We start from the raw sequence: 21,400 nt of genomic DNA, 5'->3' as shown, positions 1-21,400 counted from the left end.
CAATTTGAGGTGACGTCCATCACTTTTAGTAGAAAATCCTTAATTTATGAACCCTCCTACCCTGGTGAGACAAAAGTAAACAGCCTTTACACTCCGTGTCCATCACAGCTGCGGTGCTGTTCAAACACCCTGGGAATCCGCAGGCAGCGGGATGGGACAAGTCACCATTTCCCAGGGCCCTCCGGCTCCTGCTGTCACCCTCTGCTCAGACCCATCTGACCCTGAGGGAGCTGGGGACAGGAAAGTCCCTTGGTGACATGAAGGGGGCGGGTATCGATCCACCTGGGGGTGTAAATCAGGAGGGGAGGACGGTGGGTGTCGGTGGGGTTGTGGTGGTGGAGAGATGGGGTGTGCAAAGAGACGCGTTGAGCCCTGGCTCGGCACGGCACGGGTTGGATTTGGCCAAGGACAAGGGGAGGACACAGGCAGCGTGATGCGGCAAAGCTTTCTCAGGACGATCGTCTCTATTGCAGCTTGCATAGATGTGGAGATCCAAGCCCATCGGGGACTCGCCACTGTCCCTAGGCTGCAGCCGCTACTGCAGGACCTTTTACTGCAGGACCCGCAGCTGCAGGAGCTCCTGCCCCAAGCTGAGATGCTTCCCCGGCTCTTACAATCACCGGCCTTGAGACACCTGTGAGCACAACTGTCCCCAGCAATCACAGAATCACACAGAATCACAGAATGGTTTGGGTTGGAAGGGACTTTAAAGATCATCTCATTCCAACCCCCCTGCCCTGGGCAGGGACACCTCCAACCAGACCAGGTCTCTCAAAGCCTCATCCAGCCTGGCCTTGAACCCCTCCAGGGATGGGGCAGCCACAGCTTCTCCAGGCAACCTGGGCCAGGGGCTCACCACCCTCACAGTAAAGAATTTTTTCCTGATATCCAATCTAAATCTACCCTCTCTCAACTTGAGGCCGTTACCCCGTGTCCTATCATAACGCTCCCTGATCCAGAGTCCCTCCCCATCCTTCCTGTGGGCCCCCTTTAGGGACTGGAAGGGGCTCTAAGGTCTCCCTGGAGCCTTCTCTTCTCCAGGCTGAACCCTTCTCTTCTCCAGGCTGAACCCCCCCAGCTCTCTCAGCCCGTCCTCACAGCAGAGGGGCTCCAGCCCTCCCAGCATCTCCGGGGCCTCCTCTGGCCCCGCTCCAACAGGTCCATGTCCTTCTTGTGCTGAGGGCTCCAGAGCTGGACACAGTGCTCCAGGTGGGGTCTCCCCAGAGCAGAGCAGAGGGGCAGAATCCCCTCCCTCGCCCTGCTGGCCACGCTGCTTTTGCTGCAGCCCAGCATGCGGTTGGCCTTCTGGGCTGCCAGCGTGCATTGCCTGCTCGTGTTGAGCTTCTCGTCCACCAGCACCCCCAAGTCCTTCTCCTCAGGGCTGCTCTCCATCCACTCTCTGCCCAGCCTCTATTTGTGCCTGGGATTGCCATGCCCCAGGTGCAGGACCTTGCACTTGGCCTGGTTGAACTTCATGAGGTTCGCATGGGCCCACCTCTCCAGCCTGTCCAGGTCCCTCTGGATGGCATCCCTTCCCTCCAGCATGTCAATTGTGCCACACAGCTTGGTGTCATCGGCAAACTTGCTGAGGGTGCACTCGATCTCGCTGTCCATGTCACCAACAAAGACGTTAAACAGCACTGGTCCCTGTGCTGACCCCTGAGGAACACCACTCATCACCGGTTTCCATGTGGACATTGAGCCGTTGACTGCAACCCTTTGAGTGCAGCCATCCAGCCAGTTCCTTATCCACCGAGTGGTCCATCTATCAAATCCATGCTTCTCCAATGCCACTACCCACAATGCCACTACCCACAGCCGTGTCCCACCCCAAGGACCCGCAGAGCCAGACATGAGACACGCTGATGTTAACGTACACAGGTCACATCAGCACCTAACATTGCTCAGCACAAGAAATACACGGATCTAGGCAAACGAAAGGAAATACTCATAAACAGCAGTAAGCAACATTTAGGTGTTTTGTTCTCTTTTTGGGGGATTTTTGGTTCTCCAGTCCTCCTCCGCCAGAAAAAAACCCAGTTGGGCTGTTCTTTTACCCTCTTTGGGCTCTTCTACTGCAGTAGGAAACCACTAAACTTTAATAATCAACCAGTGGTGGTCTTGAGTCCTTACCTTGGTTCCATCAAACTTTGCTCTCCTTTGGGTAACCGCTCTGCACTCATAGATTTAGCACCTCTGTGAAAAAATCTTTCTGCATCTTCCCTACACTCCCATGTGCTCCTAGAAACACCCGTCTCTAGGGATGCTGCACACTTGGTTCAAACTCTCAGACATTTTGGGCATAAAAAGAATCCATTTGCCCCAGTACAGGCAACAGAATTAATGTATTAATTGAATGCATTTTTTTTTATCTTAAGCAGGCAATTGCTCGAATGACATTTACCATCAAGATGCTTTGAAAGAAGAGACAACGTACCTGCAGGCTCTTCCGTGCTGCTGGCGGCGGTGGTGGGGGGAGCGGCGGGGATCTCTGCACAGGACGGTGAAAAGAGAGCAGGAAAGAAGAGGAGATAAAAGGAGGCATTATTCCCGATCCCAAAGAGCCTGGCCCCTCCACACGTTACATTGTCCCTTCCCAACCATGTCTACCAGCAAGGGCTGTTTCCCAGCCATGCCCTCCAGCACGGAGCCTTGCAAGAGCCCCAGAAACCAGCACACCAGGACCATACCCTCTGGGGAACTGGGCCTCCCAGGAGGCTGTGGGAAAGGGGTTTTTTTAAACCAAAAATTTTTGGCTTGTGGCTAAAAAGAGCAGCATCAGCACGGCTTGGTGATACCAAGTTGCTCCAGCCAACAGGCTACGGCCAGCCAGGTGATCGATAGGGTGCCACAGCCAGCAATCGCGATGGTGCCCAGACACAGCCCGCTGCGATTTTTGGTCTCAGTTTGTAGCCCAGGGTGGGGGATGCTTTTGCAGGGGCTCGGAGAGGGTAGAAGCCAGGCAGGGTGCTGCGGTGCCGGCGGGCAATGGGAACCCTGCTGCCTCTCCCTGTCCCTGGATTGCCCAACTCTCCCAACCTCCATCCACGTCCGAGGCAGCGCTACCTCCACCCCACTCCTCTTGTGTGAGACAGGAGCCAGGTACAGCGTCTGTCTGCTGGGACGCAAGTGTTGCCTCCCGCATTTAAAGGAAATGCAAACATATGTGGTGCCAGTGCAAAGGTCCCCGGGTTTGATTTGGGGCCGGCTTTGTACGCATAGCTGAAACCACATCGCGTTCTGGATCTTCGTGCCCAAGTCTGACCGTGTTTGTGGATGAGGAAAAAGCTGGATTGCAGGTGGAGCACATTATATGATCCCGACTTTGACAAGACGATCTCTTTTCCCCGGTGCACATACACAGCTCTCACTACTGACATCTTTGGCGCATTTGGGGCGCCGTGCCGCAATTTCTGTGCATCCTTGGGAATCCTGGCAGGGGAATACACCTAACCAGGCCATTTTGAAAGTAGAATTTAGGCATGAGCCAGGGGTCAGCATCTGCCTCCTTCTGCTTTTGCTCTCGGGAACCTGCCCGGCTAGGGAGGCAGGGTTTGATGGGGTCTGCGTTGCAGTGGCGGCAGTTCGTAGGGGTGCAACCCAGTTAGCGTTAGGTGGCTTTTTGAGTCCTTCACCCTCATGCAATCAAACAGAGGCACAAACCCGTGTGAAACACACAGTGGATGATCAGGCAGCACATGAACATCCAGCACAGCCGTCGCCAGGCCGGCTGGATGGGTGCGCATGCCTGCCGGCGTGGGCTGCTGTGCAGACACAGCCCAGTCTTGTTCATTCCCCACGAGGTGATTTTTACATGGCTCTAAGTCTTTGAGACAAAGAAAATACAAGCAGTGGTAAATCAGAGAGTAACTGTGCTCTCGCAGACGCGGTGGCCAGCCCCGTACCCGCGCCCTCCAGCACTAGGTGGGAGAGCAGGGCGGGTCGGGACGGAGAGCAGGTGCCCGCCACTACGCGTGTACAAAATACGCGTGAACTGCATCCCCCCTACGCGTAGGATATGCTGACTGGCGTTTTACAAGGACGAAAACGTGCTGGTTTGGGGTTTTTCGAGGATGAGAGAATTGTGAGTTGCTCACGTCCTCGCTTTAACGGCTTTAGCATCGTACGTGCAAGATCAAACTCCCTACAACTGCACGGCGCCTTGGTAGCCAGGCCAGAGCGTTACTTGAAAAAAAAGTTTCAACCCGAAGCTGCGACCCCTTGGAAAGGGTGTTCTGCTGTGGCTCAGAAGTGAGGGGCTCTCGCGGGCGCTGGAACAGGGCAGGACAGCCCTGCCAGGCCCACGCCAGCGGGCAGCCCTGAGCACAGCCCGGCTCCAAACGCCTGCTTGGATCGTTTTGAAATTCTCTGTCTGTCTTTATTTAGTGCAACGAATCCCAAGGGAGGTGATGCAAGGAACAATTTACCCTCTGATTTACCACGGCCCTGGGGAATGATTAATGATAAACCTTTGCGCATACTTGCTGCAAAGCATACCGGAGCCATGACTGTAGCATCTTGGGGAAACAAGCATCTGGTTTGAGCTCTTGCCGTCCCATTGCGACACGGGGAAGAATGAATCTCAAGTGACCAAAAACCACCCTGGAATGTATGTGTTTTCTTCAGCAGGAGAAGGTGGAGAAAGGGTATCTGACACGTAATGTGGCAATGGCCATCCTGAGAGGCAGATGCTGCGAGGGACCAGTGCAGGAGCAGACTGTGGGTTCCTGACAAAGACTTGATTCTTTCAACCTTCACTTTTCTTTTCCCATTGTTTTGGTTTTTTTTTTTTTTTTTTTTTTCCTGCTCCTTTTAGCTACAGGGAGCCAGACTCCGGGGGAGCAGCCCCTCTTTCCCAGCCCGGCCCAGCCACCCTAATTTTGATGCTTCGTTTCGTTAAGGCGGGCAGAGATGTCTCTCGCAAGGTGCAGGAGCTGCTGAATGAGCCAAGAGCAGCCAACCCAGCAGGTGGCGGAGGGAAGCCGAAGGGCAGCGGGTGCTCAGCAGGGATGGAGCGGGGACGGGGATGTTTGCAGAGGAAATCCTGCACGGGAGAGACTCCGGGAGCTGTACCTGGTTCCTGCTGCTGTTGTTTTAAGAGCAGAGGATGAGGGCAGCCTTGGGAAGGCAAACTAAAACGCAAACCCAAGGAAGCAAAGGGGTAACCCAGCCCATGGTGGGTTGTGTGAGCGTAAGATCCCCTTTAGCAATGCAGGTGCTATTGGCTGCGTTACCGTGATGGAGTTACTGTTCCTCCATCAAACCTCTGATTTGAGCCCCGTGCCAGAGCAGCACAGCCTGATTTTGGAGAGAAAAATTCTATTTGTATTGATTTGCTTCAGCATCCAGACCTGATGAACCTGCTCTGGCAGGGGGTTGGACTGGGTGATCTCCAGAGGTCCCTTCCAACCCCGGCCAGTCTGTGGTTCTGTGATGTGGTACCCCAAAGCAAATGTGCTCTTGCGGCACCTTGGCTCTTTGGACCAAAATCCAATTACCCACAAATTGGGCTGTAGATGCACTCACACAACCTACCCAACACAGCAGATGAGGAAGCTAGGGGTGAATTTTGGAGTATGTGTCCTACTGCCGGCACCACGGCCGGCAGGGGCACCCAGGCAGCTCCGGCGCCCGAGCACTGCCCGTTGGCATGTATGCAGTGGGGTTAGTAGCCGCCCAAACTGAGCAGCAGCTCCTAGGGGTTTATAAAGGTTAATATCTCTAATCTACAGACATCAAAAGAGCGATCCACCTACTTATGCAGGGGGCAATGGGAGACCGACTTTGCTGGTAGCCTTTGGCGCATCGATTGCACGTGATGCCGGTGACGCCGTCTTTACAGGGACATTGGCCTGTGGTTTGGTTACAGGTTTGGCCGGCGGCGCCCACGGGATGGCAATCGCACTCTGTGGGGGGAACACATAAGAAGAAGGTCAGGGAGAGAGGGGAGCAGGCGCAAGCGATGTTTTGGCATCGGCGGGGAGCGGGGTGAGCTGCCTGCACTCTCGCGGCACGGCTCCACCTTCTCGGCAGCTGGACCTCCGGCAAACGTCCTGTCCAGCCAGCGGCCACACTGACCTGAAACAGAGGTGGCAGAGGGGGTGGACACGGCCGTCGCTTGGGTGCAGAGGGGATAGCAGCGGAAAGGGGATGGCCCAGCCACAGCCGGTCCCGCTGTGGGGATGGAAGCTCAGCCAGGACATCCCCCCCCGCCCAGGGTGATGAGTTCTCTTTGCTCTGCAGAGCCAGGGAGGCAGCGCGGGGTGTCCGAGACCCTGCCCGAGGACACCCACCCCTCGGGCACTGCAACCACCTCACCCCACAGACGCTGCGGTCAAGGAAGGGTTTGGCAGGATTTGAAGCGGAGGGGAGCAGGAAAGGCAGCGCCGCCGGAGAGACTCCGGGAGCTGCAGCACCCGCTGCCCCCACCCCAGCCGGCCTCAACCCTCCTTGGAGCAGCGGGGGGGGGCTGTAAGGAAGAGGTAAAAAAACATCAAGGAGCATTTCATCACCCTTTCAGGCAGGAAGCAATTGCTTTCAGAGACGTTGGGAATTCATTTCACGTGCACTACAGGAAAAAAAAAAAACAAACCCACAAACCAAACACAACCCCAACACCCTCCTTTCAGGGCTTTCGCTCCAGCCCTTCCCCGCTGAGCGGCATCCCTGGCAGCTGGCACCGCGGGCGCAGGAAGGAAATGCCCTTGTGGGATGCAGGCGCTGGAGGACCTGCTGTTCCCGGCCAGATGGATGGAGGCTTGACGGCAGAGCTGGGCAGATGTGAAGGGTTTGGCAGGGGATGTAAATACTGCACTTGAAACCATTCACCATCTCATTTCCCACAGTGGGACTTACCGGCGCAGCTGTTTGTTAAAAAAAAAAAAAAAAAAAAAAGGCCAAAAAAAAAAAAAAAAGCATCGGGACTTGTTATCATCCCTGCTCCAAAAGGATTATGGCCTCGCACATTTGTTAACAGCCCTGATTTCTAAGAGCTGCAAGCGCCGTGCCAGACTGCGGTCTGCCCCTGCTGAGCGGTGGCAGGGAAAGGCAGGAAAGCTTTCCTTCTTTCCTTTTCTTGGGCAGCATCCTCGGGAAGGAGCCAGCCCAAACGCTCCCTGGGGAGCACGGATCCTGCTCTCCTCCTGCCCCTCGGGGGAGCTGCCTGCCAGAAAGAGGGTTTGGGGGAAAACCTGCCCCACAGCCCAAAAGCTGTTTGTGGGTCAGGACCAGCACGAGTGTCTCTATGGGCTCCAGTGGCTCGGCTTGGCTTTCAAATAGCCCCAGATCCCCCAAACTGAGCGTATCACTCCCATGAGGGTTTGTGCTGGACCCTACGATGCTTCTTGGTTTGTCTTGCACCCCCCTGGCTCTGAGACACCCTAAATCCACCTCATTTGGGGACGGCAGATCACATCCCGCATTCATTTCTGTTGGGCGTCCAAGTTTTGGTGTTTGGCTGAAGCCTCCCTCCAACCCGCCCCAGCATCATCCTGCTCCTGCTCCCTGCACCGGCAGCCCCCAGTTTGACCTTAGTGGTTACTGGGCAGCAGGTCCCAGGCTGGTCCCCCTCCCAGCGGGATTTGGATGGTGCCTGGAACGCCGCAGCGCTGGGATGTCCCCTTGCCCCCGCACGGGGCATCCCACCCCGGAGCTCAAGCAAAACCTGCCACCTCCCAGCTCCACCAGTGCTGGATGGGAAGAGACAGAGCCTTGCCGAAACCTGACGTTTTTTTCACATGGGAGGGGGAAAAAAAACGAAACCCAACAACAAAGCTATTACTTCTTTTCTTCTCCTTCCCTAACACTTCTGATTTGGGGGTTTTGCTCAAAAGTCCTATTCTCCCCCCCCTGCCTTGAGCTGCCTCTGGGAACCAGCCGCTTGCAAACCTGCCTGTCGCGGGAAACTTGCTTTTCTATCGAACCCAGTTTCGGTTGGAAAAGTTTTAACATTAAATCAGTGTGGCCGGTGACGAATATCACCAATATTCCAATATCTCCCCCCCCCCCCGCCAGTAGCGCTGGGGGAGTGGAAGGAAAAATACATTAAGCAAGAGCCTGAAGAAGGAAGAGGGTTAAAAAAGAGCAGAGAGGCAGGAGTTAATAGGAAAATAAGCGAATGAGGGAAGGGTTACACAAGAAGAGGCAAAGGGCAGGAGGATGGGGAGGAACACGCCTCATGTTTCAGGCGTCCCCTCTGGGGCTGCGTGTGCTGGTTTCAGGCATCGCCTGCAAACCCCCATCCTGTGAGTAATCCTCCCCGACGTGCGCGGATTGCACCGATTTCAGTGGGACCGCTTGGACGAGAGAGTTGGGGCGGGGAGGGGGAGGGGAAAAAAAAAAAAAAGAGGGGAAAAAAGGAAAAAAAAAGCCTTGGTGATGAGTAAGATTTACAGAATCAGGCTCTTGGAGGCCGGGCTGCAGAGCACAGAGCGCTCTTTTGGACACCGCATAAACAAATAGCGACGCTGCTGCTGCTGCTGCTGCTGCTGCTTCCTTCCCTCATGAGGTAATGCCTCGGCACAGCTCGTCCAAAGCAGCCGGGGTTATTTTTACAGCCGTATCTGTCTGAGGTTCTCCGCTCTCGCCCCAGGCCGGGCTCCTGGGAGGGCTCCGCAGCACCGGTGTTAGCCGTGTCCCCATGGGCACGCGTGATGTGCCCAAGGTTACGGAGTAGACCGGTGGCGGAGGAGCTGGGAATCACCAGCACTTGGTCCAGCACCTCACCAGGAGAAACCCCCAGGTGATCACTGATCGCTCCCTCCGGCACGCCGTGGGGTAAATCCTCCCTGGGTGTAGGGATGTGCCTCCTGCCGCTGGTCCCCAGCTCCCCGTGTCAGCGCAGCACCCTGCGGGTCCGGGATGACGGCCATGGGCAGAGTCCGGCTCCTTGAACGCCTGACCCCACTTTGACTTCTCTGTCTTCCAGAAAACTCTCCGAATCAGCAGCATCTCAGCCCTCCTGGCACGGGGAGGCAGGAGGTGGTCTAAGCAGTGTCTGCAGATGTACATTTGATGTCCCTGTCCCGCAGGAACTGAACCAGTGCCAGCAATTAGGAGCAATTAAAGGCAATTTGCAGTTCCCTGGCCAGTGCAAACACTCGCAGCCAGTGATTACGGGCTCTTCTCCTTCCCCGACCATGGAGTAGCTGGGCTGCTGGCGGTTAACGCTGATTTTTTCCAGTAGAGTTCAAATTCTTTTGGGTTGTAACCCCGAATTGAGGAAAGAGTCTGCACTGGAGTCGCAGCGGGGGTGTGATTGTGCAAACACCCCTTTGGCACCCTCGCTGCCTTTCTGATTAGGGACCTTTTGATTCACAAAACACTTTTGCATGCCCGGACTTCCCTGGGTGCAAGCGTTTGTCTGTCACCCACCGCGATGCAGAACACCAGCAGCCCCCTGCACTGGGCAGAGCAGAGACCACGGGGTGCCGGAGATGAGAAAACCTCCCTCATCAGGAAAGGAGGGTGCCTGGGACATCGTTAGGGATAATAAGGGGAATAACAGATGATTCATCACCTGCATCCTCTTGCCTCGCTTAAAAGATCATCCCAGAGAGGAGGATGCAATGGCGTAGCGAGAGAGACGCGAGAGGGGCAAAACAGGAAAGATGTTGATGCAAGAACACGGCGTGTCGTTAGTCCGTTGGTTCACACAGCGCCGGGGGGGAAGGGAAATAACTGGGAGGATTTCGTTCCTTCAGCAAGCCTTTAAGAAAAATCTTGGATGAGTATCCGTGGCAGAGATGACCAGGAATTACTAGTGAAAAAATGAAGTTTTTTTCCTGCTGAAAAAGCTGGCTGTGGAGGAGAACACAAGGAGCAGGAATATATGGGGAGATTTTAATGGGGAATGAGGGTAGCAAAGGGGGCGCCTCTGCCCCTAAAACCTGATTTTTTCTTTTATAATAACCATGACCTGGAAAGCAGGGAGCGAACGGTGACATAGGTGACCAATTGGCTGGTCCAGACGTAAGGAGACCATGTAGGTCTTCTGCGAGACCGACCCAAACTGGGAGAGGGGGTAGCAGATGAAAAGCAGTGCGCAGAAGGATGCGTGACTGGAAGGAGGGACCGGGATGGCTCATACACGCTGAAGGGTCCCAATTAACCGCAACCACTCCAGGAAAAGATCTAGGAGTCAATGAAACATCTGGCTGATTGCAACGGAGCTCAGAAGAGCACCAAGATAGCAGGTTGTATTATGAAGGGGGTAGAGAGCAGCGCTGAATATAATATCATGACACCATCGAAATCAATAGGACGTCCTCAGCTGGGAAACCGGAGTGAAAGACGTGGAGAGGCACCCATCTGAGGGCGATGGAAAAGATTAGAAAGGCCCTGCCAAGAGACGATGGAGGGGTGCCAAGTACCGCGCAGCACCGGGAAGGTCAGACAGGTGCTCCTCTTCACTGGTCCTTAAAATACGGGGACAAAGGGACATTCAAGGCATTTAAAAGGCAACCTTTTTCAACGATAAAAGGAAACGCTTCTTTGCACTGCACGTAATTAACTCGTAGAACTCATGCTACGAGACACCATGGCAAAAGCCCAACAGGATTAGATAGGGCTATGAATGAGAACATCTGTAGTTACATTAGCTGGGATTAATATATATACGGATATAAGCGCTCCAAGCCAGCTACTAACTGCCTGCAGTTAGGAAGAGATTTCCCCTGGGGGCATGCTATTGCAAAACTGTCCATCATAGAGTTTTATATCTCTGTCTGAAGCTTCCAAGACAAGCCACTCTTCTATGCACGAATCCGCCGGGGCCGCTCGAGCACAGGCAGCGCTGCATTTCTGCGCTTAGGCCGCGATTTTTGGCCCCTTTGGGACTGAAAAAAAAAATAAAAAAATACCTGAAAGCAAATCTTAGGACCACACGCGAAAGGATGCAAAAACGCCCCGGAAAAGTGGTGGAACTTGCTAGGATGTCTCCGGCCCACGGACAGTTGACAAATAGCATGACAAAAATGCGAATATTTTTCCACCCCTAAATTTCGGTCGGAGGCATTCCCAGCTGCTAATCTTCCCCCGCAACACACGTGTGTTGAAAGGTAAACAGAGGGATAAATCTCCAGGTTTAGCTCTCTTCAAGTGTGACGGGTTTTGAGAAGGTACCTGAAAGGACCTGCATTTTTGGTGAATTAGCGTCTTCCTGTTTTCGGGGAGGCCGTTTCTTTGGGAGGTTTTTGAGAACGCCAAAAAAGCCATTTGACTGAGCAACAGAAAAAAGCTTGATTTCAGGGGGTGTCCAGATCTCCTCTCGTCCCACTGTACCCGCTGTGACGACGTAGGTCGCGGGACTTCCAGATTTAAAAGCCCAAAGCGCGACCGCATTACTTTACGCCATGCGCTAAGGTGTAAAATAACGATGCGTTAAGCTGGAAAAAAAACACCTTAATTTGCAATAGTCGTTGATGAAGGTTCCTGAAGAAAGAACCTTCTTCAGGAATCACGCTCAGTTTTAAGTACGAATTTAAGTAAGTCCCACATAGCCAAGGTGCCTTAGGTACGCGTTTCTATTTAACCGTGTGTTTAAATGCTTTTCCAGAATCGTGGCCAAAATGGCCTCCCTTTGGTTGCTTTCCTTCTTTCCTCCGACGACTCCAACCAGAGTAAAAAATGCAGCTACAGAAGCTTTCTACTGGAAAAAAAACGCCCCAAACCTGAGCTCGGTGTGTAGCGGCTTTGATTCCGACGGTATTTGAAAGAGCCAAATGTCAAAACGGCTCCCTTTAAATTTGCCTGTTGCTTCCACAAGGCAGCCTGTGCCGTCCTGATGCGGTGAGCGTCTTTCACTTAGTCTTACTTTTTAGTATGGTTCAGGTGTTAGGACTTTTAGGCAAAATTTTGTAGTTTTGGTTATTTTTTGCCCGTTCCACTAACTTTGGCGGCTCGGGTACTATAAATCCTGGTTCCAGTGAACACATCTGGCTGGGGAACGCAGGGTGTCGGAAACTCCTGGGGCCAGCCCACTTGTCCCCCGCGGCTGTAATCCATCTCCAAGGTGACCCCCGCCTCGGAGTTGGCCCAAAGACCGTGACCTGGGCAGGCTTGTTTTCAGCAGGTTTGCTTTGGCTCCCGTCTTCGGAGAACCCAGTCAAAACCAAGCGTTCTCCTTCCTTTGGAGACCTACCCTGCTTATTTGTCCACGGGCGAGGAGAGTTCTGACCCGCTATCTGTGCACCTGAGCAGTTTCTGCTGGCCGTGGGGACAGGATCCCGCGGGGATGGGCGAGACCATATTGAACGGCAGAGCATCTCCACCACGGGAGGCACTTCCTGCAAATCCCACAGATTTACGTCATGGGGAAGAGAAACTGTGGTATTTAGTATGTACCCACCCAGTCCGGCCTCAGCTAGTTTGCTAACCAGAAGCAGAGACTGAAACGTCTCTGTGTTAACTCTGAATACTAATAATGGCTTTAAATATTAACTGTTAACTGCTTTGCAATGAGATCGTCAGCTTGTTGGCGATATTGTGAGCTGGATTTAGTTCTCCAAAGGATCATGTTCATGCACAATGTCCCTCAGCACATTCTCCTGGAGATTTAGAGGTTCCTTGCCAGCAGAAAATGAATTCCCCCTTTTATCAGGCAAAGCCAAATAATCTTTTGGCGTTTCACAGTGTCCCTCCTCCTGCGCCGCTTCTCAGGGCTCTCCCATTTCTTCCTCCTGAACTGGCACTCGGGGAAGCCAAGGGCTTTGGCGCCCTGTGGTTTGGGCCAAATTTCACAGATTAGACCTTGTCTTTGTCTTCTCCGTAACAAGTGAGAGACGGGACCCACAAAGCCTCCACTGAGCAAGAGTCGCCGCTAATCCGGAGGGGGCTTTGAACCGTGGTAATAAATCCACTTTTTGGGCAGGCGCACTACGGGCAGGCATTAGCGATACAGACAATAAGACAATTATGGCAGCACTTTCCAAAATGCTCGAAAATCCTCTTGTTAAAAAAAACGTTAAAAAATCCCCCCCGTCGTTTCGGAGTTCCACCTTTCAGGTGATCGCAGCGGAGCCGGAGAAGCCGGCAGGGAGAGTGGTGGGGATGCTGAGACAACCCAGGGATGAAGCAGGACCTGGGATTTGTCGTGCAGGATGTCACCCCTTTTATTTTTCCATCAAATAAATGACAAGTCAAAGACCCCCGGGGGCAGCTCTGGCTCGGCCGAGCGGAGCACAGTCCCCGGGCACGGTGTCCTCGCGGCTCTAAAGCAAAATAAGGCTCAACCTGCTCTCACGGGAGACACCGCATGAGAAAGAGTGGGTTGGAAAATACTTTTATTGAGGGAGGGGGGAAAAAAAGGCAAACTTTTTCTCCTCCTGATGCGTTTTTAGCCTGGCTCCTGAGGAAACGAGGTTCCTACAAGCGTATTCTACCACTAGGTAATATTTCAATCAAATCTGGCAGCGTAGCGAAAGTCTCCGAGATAATGAGGTTGCCACAAGCTCTGTGAAATGAGGCAGTTGGGTAGACGGGAGAGAAACCCTCGAAAAAAGCGCGGCGGGGCTGGGGGGGGATCCCATCGGTGTGCACAGCCCTTATCAGACACTAAAGCATCCACAGTGGGGACAGCCCCTCCCTAATACCCCAAGTGCCCGCAAAACAATGGCAATGAGAGCTCCGGGGGCACAAATCCAGGCCACTGGCTTGTGACGCTCCGAGAAGTGCACTTTGAACTGGAAAATATATCTTTTTTCTATGAGGAAAAAAGCCTTTTCGTTTTAGTACGCTCAAAAGCAGAAGAGGGCACGGGGACGAACGCGACTGGACTTTGTTAAAATGTTCAGGACCTGAGAGACTGAAGCATTTTTCACTCTCGAGAACTGGTCTGAAGCAGGAAATTATCTCAACAGTTTGAAAAAATATTTATGGAGAAGGCAAATTATTCCTTTTCTTTCCGCTGCCTCAGAGATGTGCAAAGATCTGGCAGCGCAAATGAATTTAGCAACTTCTGTTCTTAGTCTGAGACTTGTGATGGAGAGCTGGGGTTTAGCCTTTTTTTTTTTTTTTTTTTTTTTAATAGGGTGCAAATTCCCCTCTATTGTGTCGCACCCTGCCACTTCTGAAAAACCACAGTCCAAACCTGCCCTTCGGGATTGCTTATGGGTGTATTTCTGCTGAAAAACCAAACCCAAACCGCAGTTTTGAAGGTGGTCGGCCCCAAATTCAGCCAATAAAACTCTTCTCAGGCACCGTCATCGCAAGGATGTGATTTTTCAGATATGCAAAGCTCCTGCCCAGGAATCAACACTGTCTAAATTTTCCTAATAAGCTGGATCATCCAAGTGCCTGACATGGATTTGGGACTCAGCCGTGAGCTGTGTCTCCCCTCTGAGGGGCTGGGGGAAAGGTTTTTAGGCTGCAGTGGAGAGCTCAAGGTCCTTCGGAAGACCTTTGGCTGAGCCTCCTCCATCGCACGTCTTGGTTCTCCGGAGTCATCAAAGCATCTCACCCCAACCCCTGTGAGCCCCAGGCAGCGCTGGCAGCTTTTGCCACGGCTTTTACCCGTTCTGGAGGTTCTTTGCGTGCTTCTGGTCTAGTGGGAGGTGTCCCTGCCCAGGGCAGGGGGGGGGTTGGAACTAGATGATCTTTAAGGTCCCTTCCAACCCGAACCGTTCTATGGTTCTATGATTCTTCAGCTCATCCATTCACGGGGCTGTTCCTCCCTCCCGTGCTAAAAGTGATGAAGGTCTTCCATCGCAGTGGAGATGCATCTCCAAACCAGCTCGCTTGGTGTCATTCTCCTGGGAGACAGTGCTTTGGGTCCCGGTTTTACTCATTTGGGCGGAAGAAGCAACCGGTGGGTGCTTTTGTGGGAGAGCATCTGTGGAAGCGCAGCGTTGCTGGGGTCCCAGGCGCATCTCCCGCGGGAGCGGGTGCTCTCGGCTGGGCTGGGGACACCAGGAGGACATGGCAGAGCCACGCTCCAGGACTTGTGCTGTGGGTCAGGTCCCTGCCCGGCGAGATGCTGCCTTGTTTATGTCCAGGTGTCTTCCCGACCCATTTGAACATACGTCAAAAGCCCCTTCCACACCTCTCCTTCCCTAAACTGGGTCCGTTTCAAATTTGCCTTTAAATGCGACTTAGCCTCTACCGATTCGTCAAGGTCCAAAATATGCTTCTAGAAGAAAGGGGAGCTTTGCCAAAAAGGGCTCTGGAGGTGCCGATGTGGCTTTTTGGAGGAGAACGGGGGGCCCAGGTGAGAGCAGCCCCCTCCCTGGGCACTGGGGCTGGGGTGCCCAGCCTCTGCCAGCCCAGTGGCCCCCACAGTCTGGGCTTGCCGGGGACTCCGATCCTGCAGCAAAATGCACCCGGGTGGGAGCAATATGTGAAATTACTGACTTCCTTCGAGCTTGAAGACAGCTGCAGCTTACGGAAATTTTTGGCATGGAGGTGATTTTGCTCTGATGTTATCACCAGGCACAGACAAACCTCTCTCTCTTTCTTCTTCTTTTCCTCTCTTTTATTTAATTTTCTTCTTAAATGACCTTCTAAGCCAACTTCTGGAGACTGTAGCAGAGCAGAGACCCCCCCTGGCATGTGGACTTCATCTGGGATGTGGGTGGCAGAGTCTCCTTGCCCACAACAATGTCCCTTGGTGGCTTGCCAGCCCCTAGGGGGGGTCTCCTACCAGCCCTCTGTGCTCTCTCCGAGCATCCAGGTTTTTCCATCCCAGACCTGCCTAAAATATCTGAAAGTTATTTTAGAAATGAAATAAAATATCCATTTAAATGCTGCCGTGCTGAGGGAGGTGGCCCTGATCATAAGCCAGAGAGAGGAGAAAGTCAGCGATGAGTTTCTGGGAAGACCAAACAGCAGGATTTTACCCTCATCCCAGTTAAATTGCACCAAAATGGAGAACCAGCCCCAGTACTGGAGCTCTTCCAGGGGCAGATACACAGAGAAGTAAAAAGTATGACCCCTTCAGATTGCCGTTTGCTACAAACGTGCAACTGGGACGGGATCTCTGTGGTCCCTAAACGTGTGCCCCGGGTGCGCGGCACCATCCCCGTGCGCTGCATTTGGGTTGCTCCTGGCTGACGGCTCACATCGATCAGACTCAATTCGAAAGCCCTTGGAGCTGGAAGGCAGGCGTGGAAGGGAGAGCAGGAGGAAGGCTGGCACATGGAGCCCCATCTGGCTTGAAACAATTAGAAAGTGTCTCAATCGCTGGGTTTTCCACAGGAATATTCCACTGCTGCGCCGCAGCAAACTCTTCCCGCTCCTGCTCGCACAGAGGCAGCTGCTTAATTTGACGTAGCTGCTCATATGTCATTAAAATCGTGGATATTTAAAAGCTGGCATGGTCAGGTAGGCGTCTTGCCTTGAGCTCGAGTCTTCATTAAAGAAAAAAAAAATCACTCCTTTTCCATATTTTCACACTACAAACTCAAAACAGGTTAAGAGTTTCTGTAATACTCATGGCCCTTCTTGGCTTTGGGATGCTTTCAGCTCTGCCCTGGCTCCTGCAGGTGCCAGGGAAGGGGTGGCACTTGGTGGCACTCAGCCCCAGGACACTTCCACGCAGCGACCCGTGTGCGCGGCACAGCTCGAAGCTGCGTTTCCATAAACTTTCTCCAAGTGGTTTGTGTGCGCCTGGGGGTGGTTGGTGACAAGTCTGAGATGTAGAAACCATAAATCAGCGCTCAGCACTTGGCATAATATCGATATAAAGAATTATGGGGCCTCGGGGAAGGGGGTGACTGAGGCAGAGCCACTAACAAACGCAGTGTAGAAATACAGCTAGAAAATTGTTCTCAGAGTAGTGGAAGAGCATGCCCTATGGAGAAAATAAAGTCTGTGTCTGGCAGATCAATGACTGGAAAGTCTGGACTTTCTCCAGTGATGTGATTTCTCAAAGGTGACCGAGTCTTGGTACAAGAACCCGATCCAAGCCCTGCCGGCACTATGAGTTGGCTCATCTCTCATCTAAACGGTAGCTCTGGTTGGTCTTCCAAGAGGAAGAAAAAGAGAAAAGGAAGGGAAGGAAGTTTGATAATTAAGGACAGCTTCCTGATGGGAATTCATAGAAAGTATTGCCTTGGACTTTGCCTTGTGAAACCAGATGGGCATCAAAATGAGGTTGCTCTGGGGAGAGGCGCATCTCTCTTTGGATGCACTTCACCTCCTCCTAAGGTGGACGCCAAGGGTGGATCTCCTGCAGTGACGGTGTCCCTGCAGTGGCAGGAGGGAGCCTGTGGGAGCTGGTACTTGCTGCAGACAAGGAAAGGCCGGGGACAGAAGCCCTGCCAGGAGCCACCACTGGTGGTCCTGTTGCCCCAGGGAGCCCTCGTTTAGGGGTTTCAGCCAGGCCACCCCTATGTCTTTGGGATGTGCTGTCTGGGAGCTTGCCTACCCACCACCTAGCTGTGGACTGGGGACCACGGTGGCAGGGGACGTCTCTGAGGGTGGAGAGATGCTGACCACAACTGAAACCTGCAGAGAGGCACCATGGACAGGCTGATCTTCCCGTCCTACACTGGGACACGGCCCATGGGACGCTAACAGTGGGACGCCAGTACGCTGGTGGCAGCGAGCCCGTCCTCAGCCCCTGCCATCTAATGTGGGTTTTAGGGTTTGACGCTGGCTGCCTCCTGCATCCCAACTTTTCAGTGGGGCTCCAGGCAGCAAGAAGAGGTTACATCTCCCCTGGCTTCAGCCTCCTGGAAATGAGCTCCCTGCTCTAAGCTGGTCACGCAGCTCCCTCTATAGTCAGTGGAGAGAGACGGGGGACTCGTCCCACTGTCCCTGTCACCAGGGGCTCTGCTCTCCTCTCCAGGCAGCGCAAGGAGCCAAAGGGGTTCAGCTACGTTAGTGGTCCCCCCTCTTCAATGCCTGCAGCTGGGTGAGAAGAAAACCTGCATCTGCACCCATGAAATCAAGGCCGGGTGGCTGAGCTCATGGGGACAGCACTCACCCTCTCTCTGCTTGAGCCCAAACCCTCTCCAAAAAAGCAAATGTCCAAGTCTTGAGCCTTCGCAGGTACAAGCCAGGACGGGCAGGTAGGCTGGGAGTGTTTGGTTTTTTATTTTTTTTTTGGCATAAGCCATTAAATAATCCTCCAACGCAGATGGAAAAGTCTCAGGCTCGGCACGGGCGCGGGGTGCCGGGGGGATCAGGCGATCCCATTTTTTTACCAAAACATTGAGTCCTAATGAATGTGACCTCTTCCAGGTGCCAAATCCTGCCCCTCCGCCAGGGGTTTACACTGGCAGCCTCAGCACAAGTGCATTCATAACACGTATCGTTTGTCATCTTTTCATCAAAAAGTGTGTAAATCCTTTCCCCGAAGTGCAGAGCTGTTTTACAGCCAGGCTATAAAATCCTGCGGAGTCTCCGTTCCAATAGAATTACATTAGTGCCAATAATCTGGCAAATATCAGGAGTGAATTTAATCAAAAGAACTAACACCAGGGCCCTGATTTACGGCAGCCCACGACAGAGCGGAACGGCCGGAGGTTTGCAGGACCCAGATGTGGAATTTCACTTGCAACACCATTTGGAGCAGAGGGAAAGCAGAAGGAAGGGGAAGCAGGGCTTCAGCGCTTTGGGAGCTCTTCACGCTCTCACACAAACCAGTGAGAAAAGAGGAACAATTCGCCTTTGTTCTGAGTTTTAAAAGATGAACATGCGGAATTTCTTATATCTGGGGTTTTGCTGTTTCTCGGGACAGCCCTCACACCTAATGGGTGACACGGGACCAGGGTTTGATGTATCTGCCAGAGCAAGGGGCATCCGGCGCTCGCTGGGATGAGCCCAGCCATCCCCCGCGGCGGAGGACCGGCACCGCCGTCGGACTCCTCCAGCCCCAGCGTCTCCTTTGGGGCTGCGCAGAGGTGGGTTGTGTGGCCTGACCTCAAAACACCTGGGGAGCCCGAGCCCTTGCTTGAGTGACCGGTGTCCCTGGGCTTGCCTGGCCAACCCCCCCGCAGCAGTGGCCGTCCCCCTGCGGCTCTCAGCCTGGCGCGCACCCAGCCTTGCCGCTTCGTGCAATAGCCCCGCTCCATCTGTCATCGATTCCTTCGCATGTGGTCTCCAGCCTGCATGCCATGCTCTGCCTGTTGCGTGGCTCGGCAGCAAGGCATCTCTGATCACTGACAACTTTTTTCTTTTTTTTTTTTTTTTTTTTTTCTTTTATCATTTTTGCAAGAAATGAGCCGGAAGCAAACGCACAGGCAAGGAAGATGGCAGGCCGCTGCATCGCTTTTAACCGCCAGGGGAAAAGTCATCCTTAAAGCCCAACTTCTTATGCCTTCACCTGTGTTGCTAGGACAACTTCAGACCATAAAAAAAAAAAAATCATCGTCTAATTAAAAATTAAAACAGGTTTGGCTATTTGCTAGCCCTCTGCCTGGGCAGGAGGACGCTGCCCTGCTCCGCTTTCTGCTCGCCTTTTGCTGCCTGAGCCTCGCACGTGCATAGAATCACAGAGCCATAGGATGTGTTGGGTGTGAAGGGACCTCTCAAGGCCGTCTAGTCCAACCCCCTGCAGTCAGCAGGGACATCTTCAACTGGATCAGGTTGCTCAGAGCCTCATCCAGCCTGGCCTTGAATGTCTCCAGGGATGGGGCCTCCACCCCCTCTCTGGGCAACCTGGGCCAGGGTCTCACCACCCTCAGTGTAAAGAACATCTCCCTAACGTCTGATCTAAACCTGCCCTGCTCTAGTTTAAACCATTGCCCCTCGTCCTGTCGCTACATGCCCTCGCAAACAGCCCCTCCCCAGCTTTCCTGTATGCCAAAGTTTGTGGCAGTTTCCTTTTCTCCAAGTTAAAAAAAAAAAAAAAAAAAAGAAAGTAGACGTCGTGCAAACGTTTCTGCAACGAGACATTTTTGCTTCAATACCAAACCCGACCTTGTAAAACAGGGCCACTCATGCCTCTCTACTTTTCTGCCATTAGATGCGTTAGGAATTGAGGTCCGTAAACCCAGCCCGCGTAGGATGGAGGGAGGGATGAGAAAGGCGAGTGAGAGGAAAGGCAGTTTAGCTGGATGTGTCTGTTAGGCTGAATTAATGAAGTTGAATTCATACAAAAATCTTCATGGAAACTTTGCCGTCAGCTCGCCCGAGCTCCCGCGCCCTCGCCGGGGTGGTGGCGCATGCGGCGTGCTTCCTTGGCAGCTCCCTGTGGGCTCCCAGGCACCGGAGATCTATTATATGCTTTTTTTTTTTTTTTAAAAGATGTTAGGTGTAGGACATGAACGGAGCAATGGGATGGTTGAAAGAATCAAGTCTTAGAGAGAAAACACAATCTGCTGGGTGAGATGAGGCAGTTGTGAGGGAGATGGCAGATGCTACAGGGTGGTTAATTCCTTAATTCTAAACACATTCCGTTGGGATGAGACTCCGGGAGAGCTTTGCCCATCGGCAGATGGCTTGGTGAGATGATAGATTAATATTGTTATCAATGGAGAAATGGCTGAAGTTGTTAGATGGTAGGGTTTGTTTTTTTTTTTAAAAAACGCCTGTTTTCAACAAGGATTTCAGAACAGTCCTTGAATCGGGGAAGAAAAATAGAGGGAACATAAAATCCCCTGTGTCATAAACAGAGCTGAGGAAAACGAGTTTTCAAAGGAATGCCTTTGCTGTAGGAAACTTCATTCCGCCCGCTTTGTATAGGACGATGGATTACGCCGACAATAAACCATTCCAACTACTGTGAAATTGTGCTAATAGCCTGCGAGTCGGGGAGCTGCTCATGCATCAGCATATTTATTACATACCTTTGTATCTCTCAGCTCCAATAGCCGCATTTTTGTTACGAACCGTGGGGGGTTAGAGAGGCATTTAAATTTGGCGATCTCGAATTTCAAGAGCAGGAGCGGTTGGAGAAGGCAGGGGGATGAGAAAAGGACAATTGCAAAGAGCGTTTAATGGAGCGAATGAGCCGGCGACTGGGAAATTCAGCCTTAAAACATTGCGGAGTGCCTCGCCGAGGCCAGCGCGCATCTCCCCGGGCGCTGGCCTGGGGAAACTGAGGCACGGCCTGGCTCTGAGGTTTCCCACCCGCAGGTACCACCCCCCCACCCGGCTGTGCTTTTTTGGGTAAGACCAGGGTGCTGCCGGCCCTGGAGAGGTTTGCAAGAGCGAGGGGCCAGGGGACAGCAGCGGGCAGGAGAGTCGGGGGAGAGCTGGGAAAAGCCGGAGCGAGGAAGGTCCTGGGAAATGCTGGGGTCAATGGGACAGAGAGGGTTAAGGGTGGACATCGCTGCCAACGCAGGGCAGGGACTGCAGTTTTCCGGGATGGAAAAGCTGGGGATGGAGAGGGGATGGGATCCACCCTACCCTTCAGCTGAGCATCCCCTCCCCGCTCCGTGCTCCTGGGGGGACTGGGATCCCTATGGATGCAGAGTGACCCCGTGGCTGGGAAGGAGCACTCCTCTCCCCAAATCCCACC

At 53.2% G+C, this 21,400-nt stretch overlaps 1 protein-coding gene across 1 annotated transcript in view; it reads right to left on the bottom strand.

Annotated features, from left to right (window-relative positions):
- Positions 1–21,400, bottom strand: part of NTN1 (netrin 1) — a 115,985-nt gene that overhangs the window by 34,616 nt on the left and 59,969 nt on the right. Inside the window, exons 3-4 of the mRNA XM_074607370.1 lie at positions 5,757–5,906; positions 2,438–2,491 (exon numbers count right to left, since the gene is read on the bottom strand). Of these exons, the coding sequence (XP_074463471.1) occupies positions 2,438–2,491; positions 5,757–5,906 (204 nt within the window). The remainder of the gene's footprint in view (positions 1–2,437; positions 2,492–5,756; positions 5,907–21,400) is intronic.

Source organism: Larus michahellis, chromosome 14 (assembly GCF_964199755.1).
Source record: "Larus michahellis chromosome 14, bLarMic1.1, whole genome shotgun sequence".
In the NCBI taxonomy this organism is placed as follows: Eukaryota; Metazoa; Chordata; class Aves; order Charadriiformes; family Laridae; genus Larus; species Larus michahellis.
This window is presented reverse-complemented; position numbering and strand designations above follow the sequence as displayed.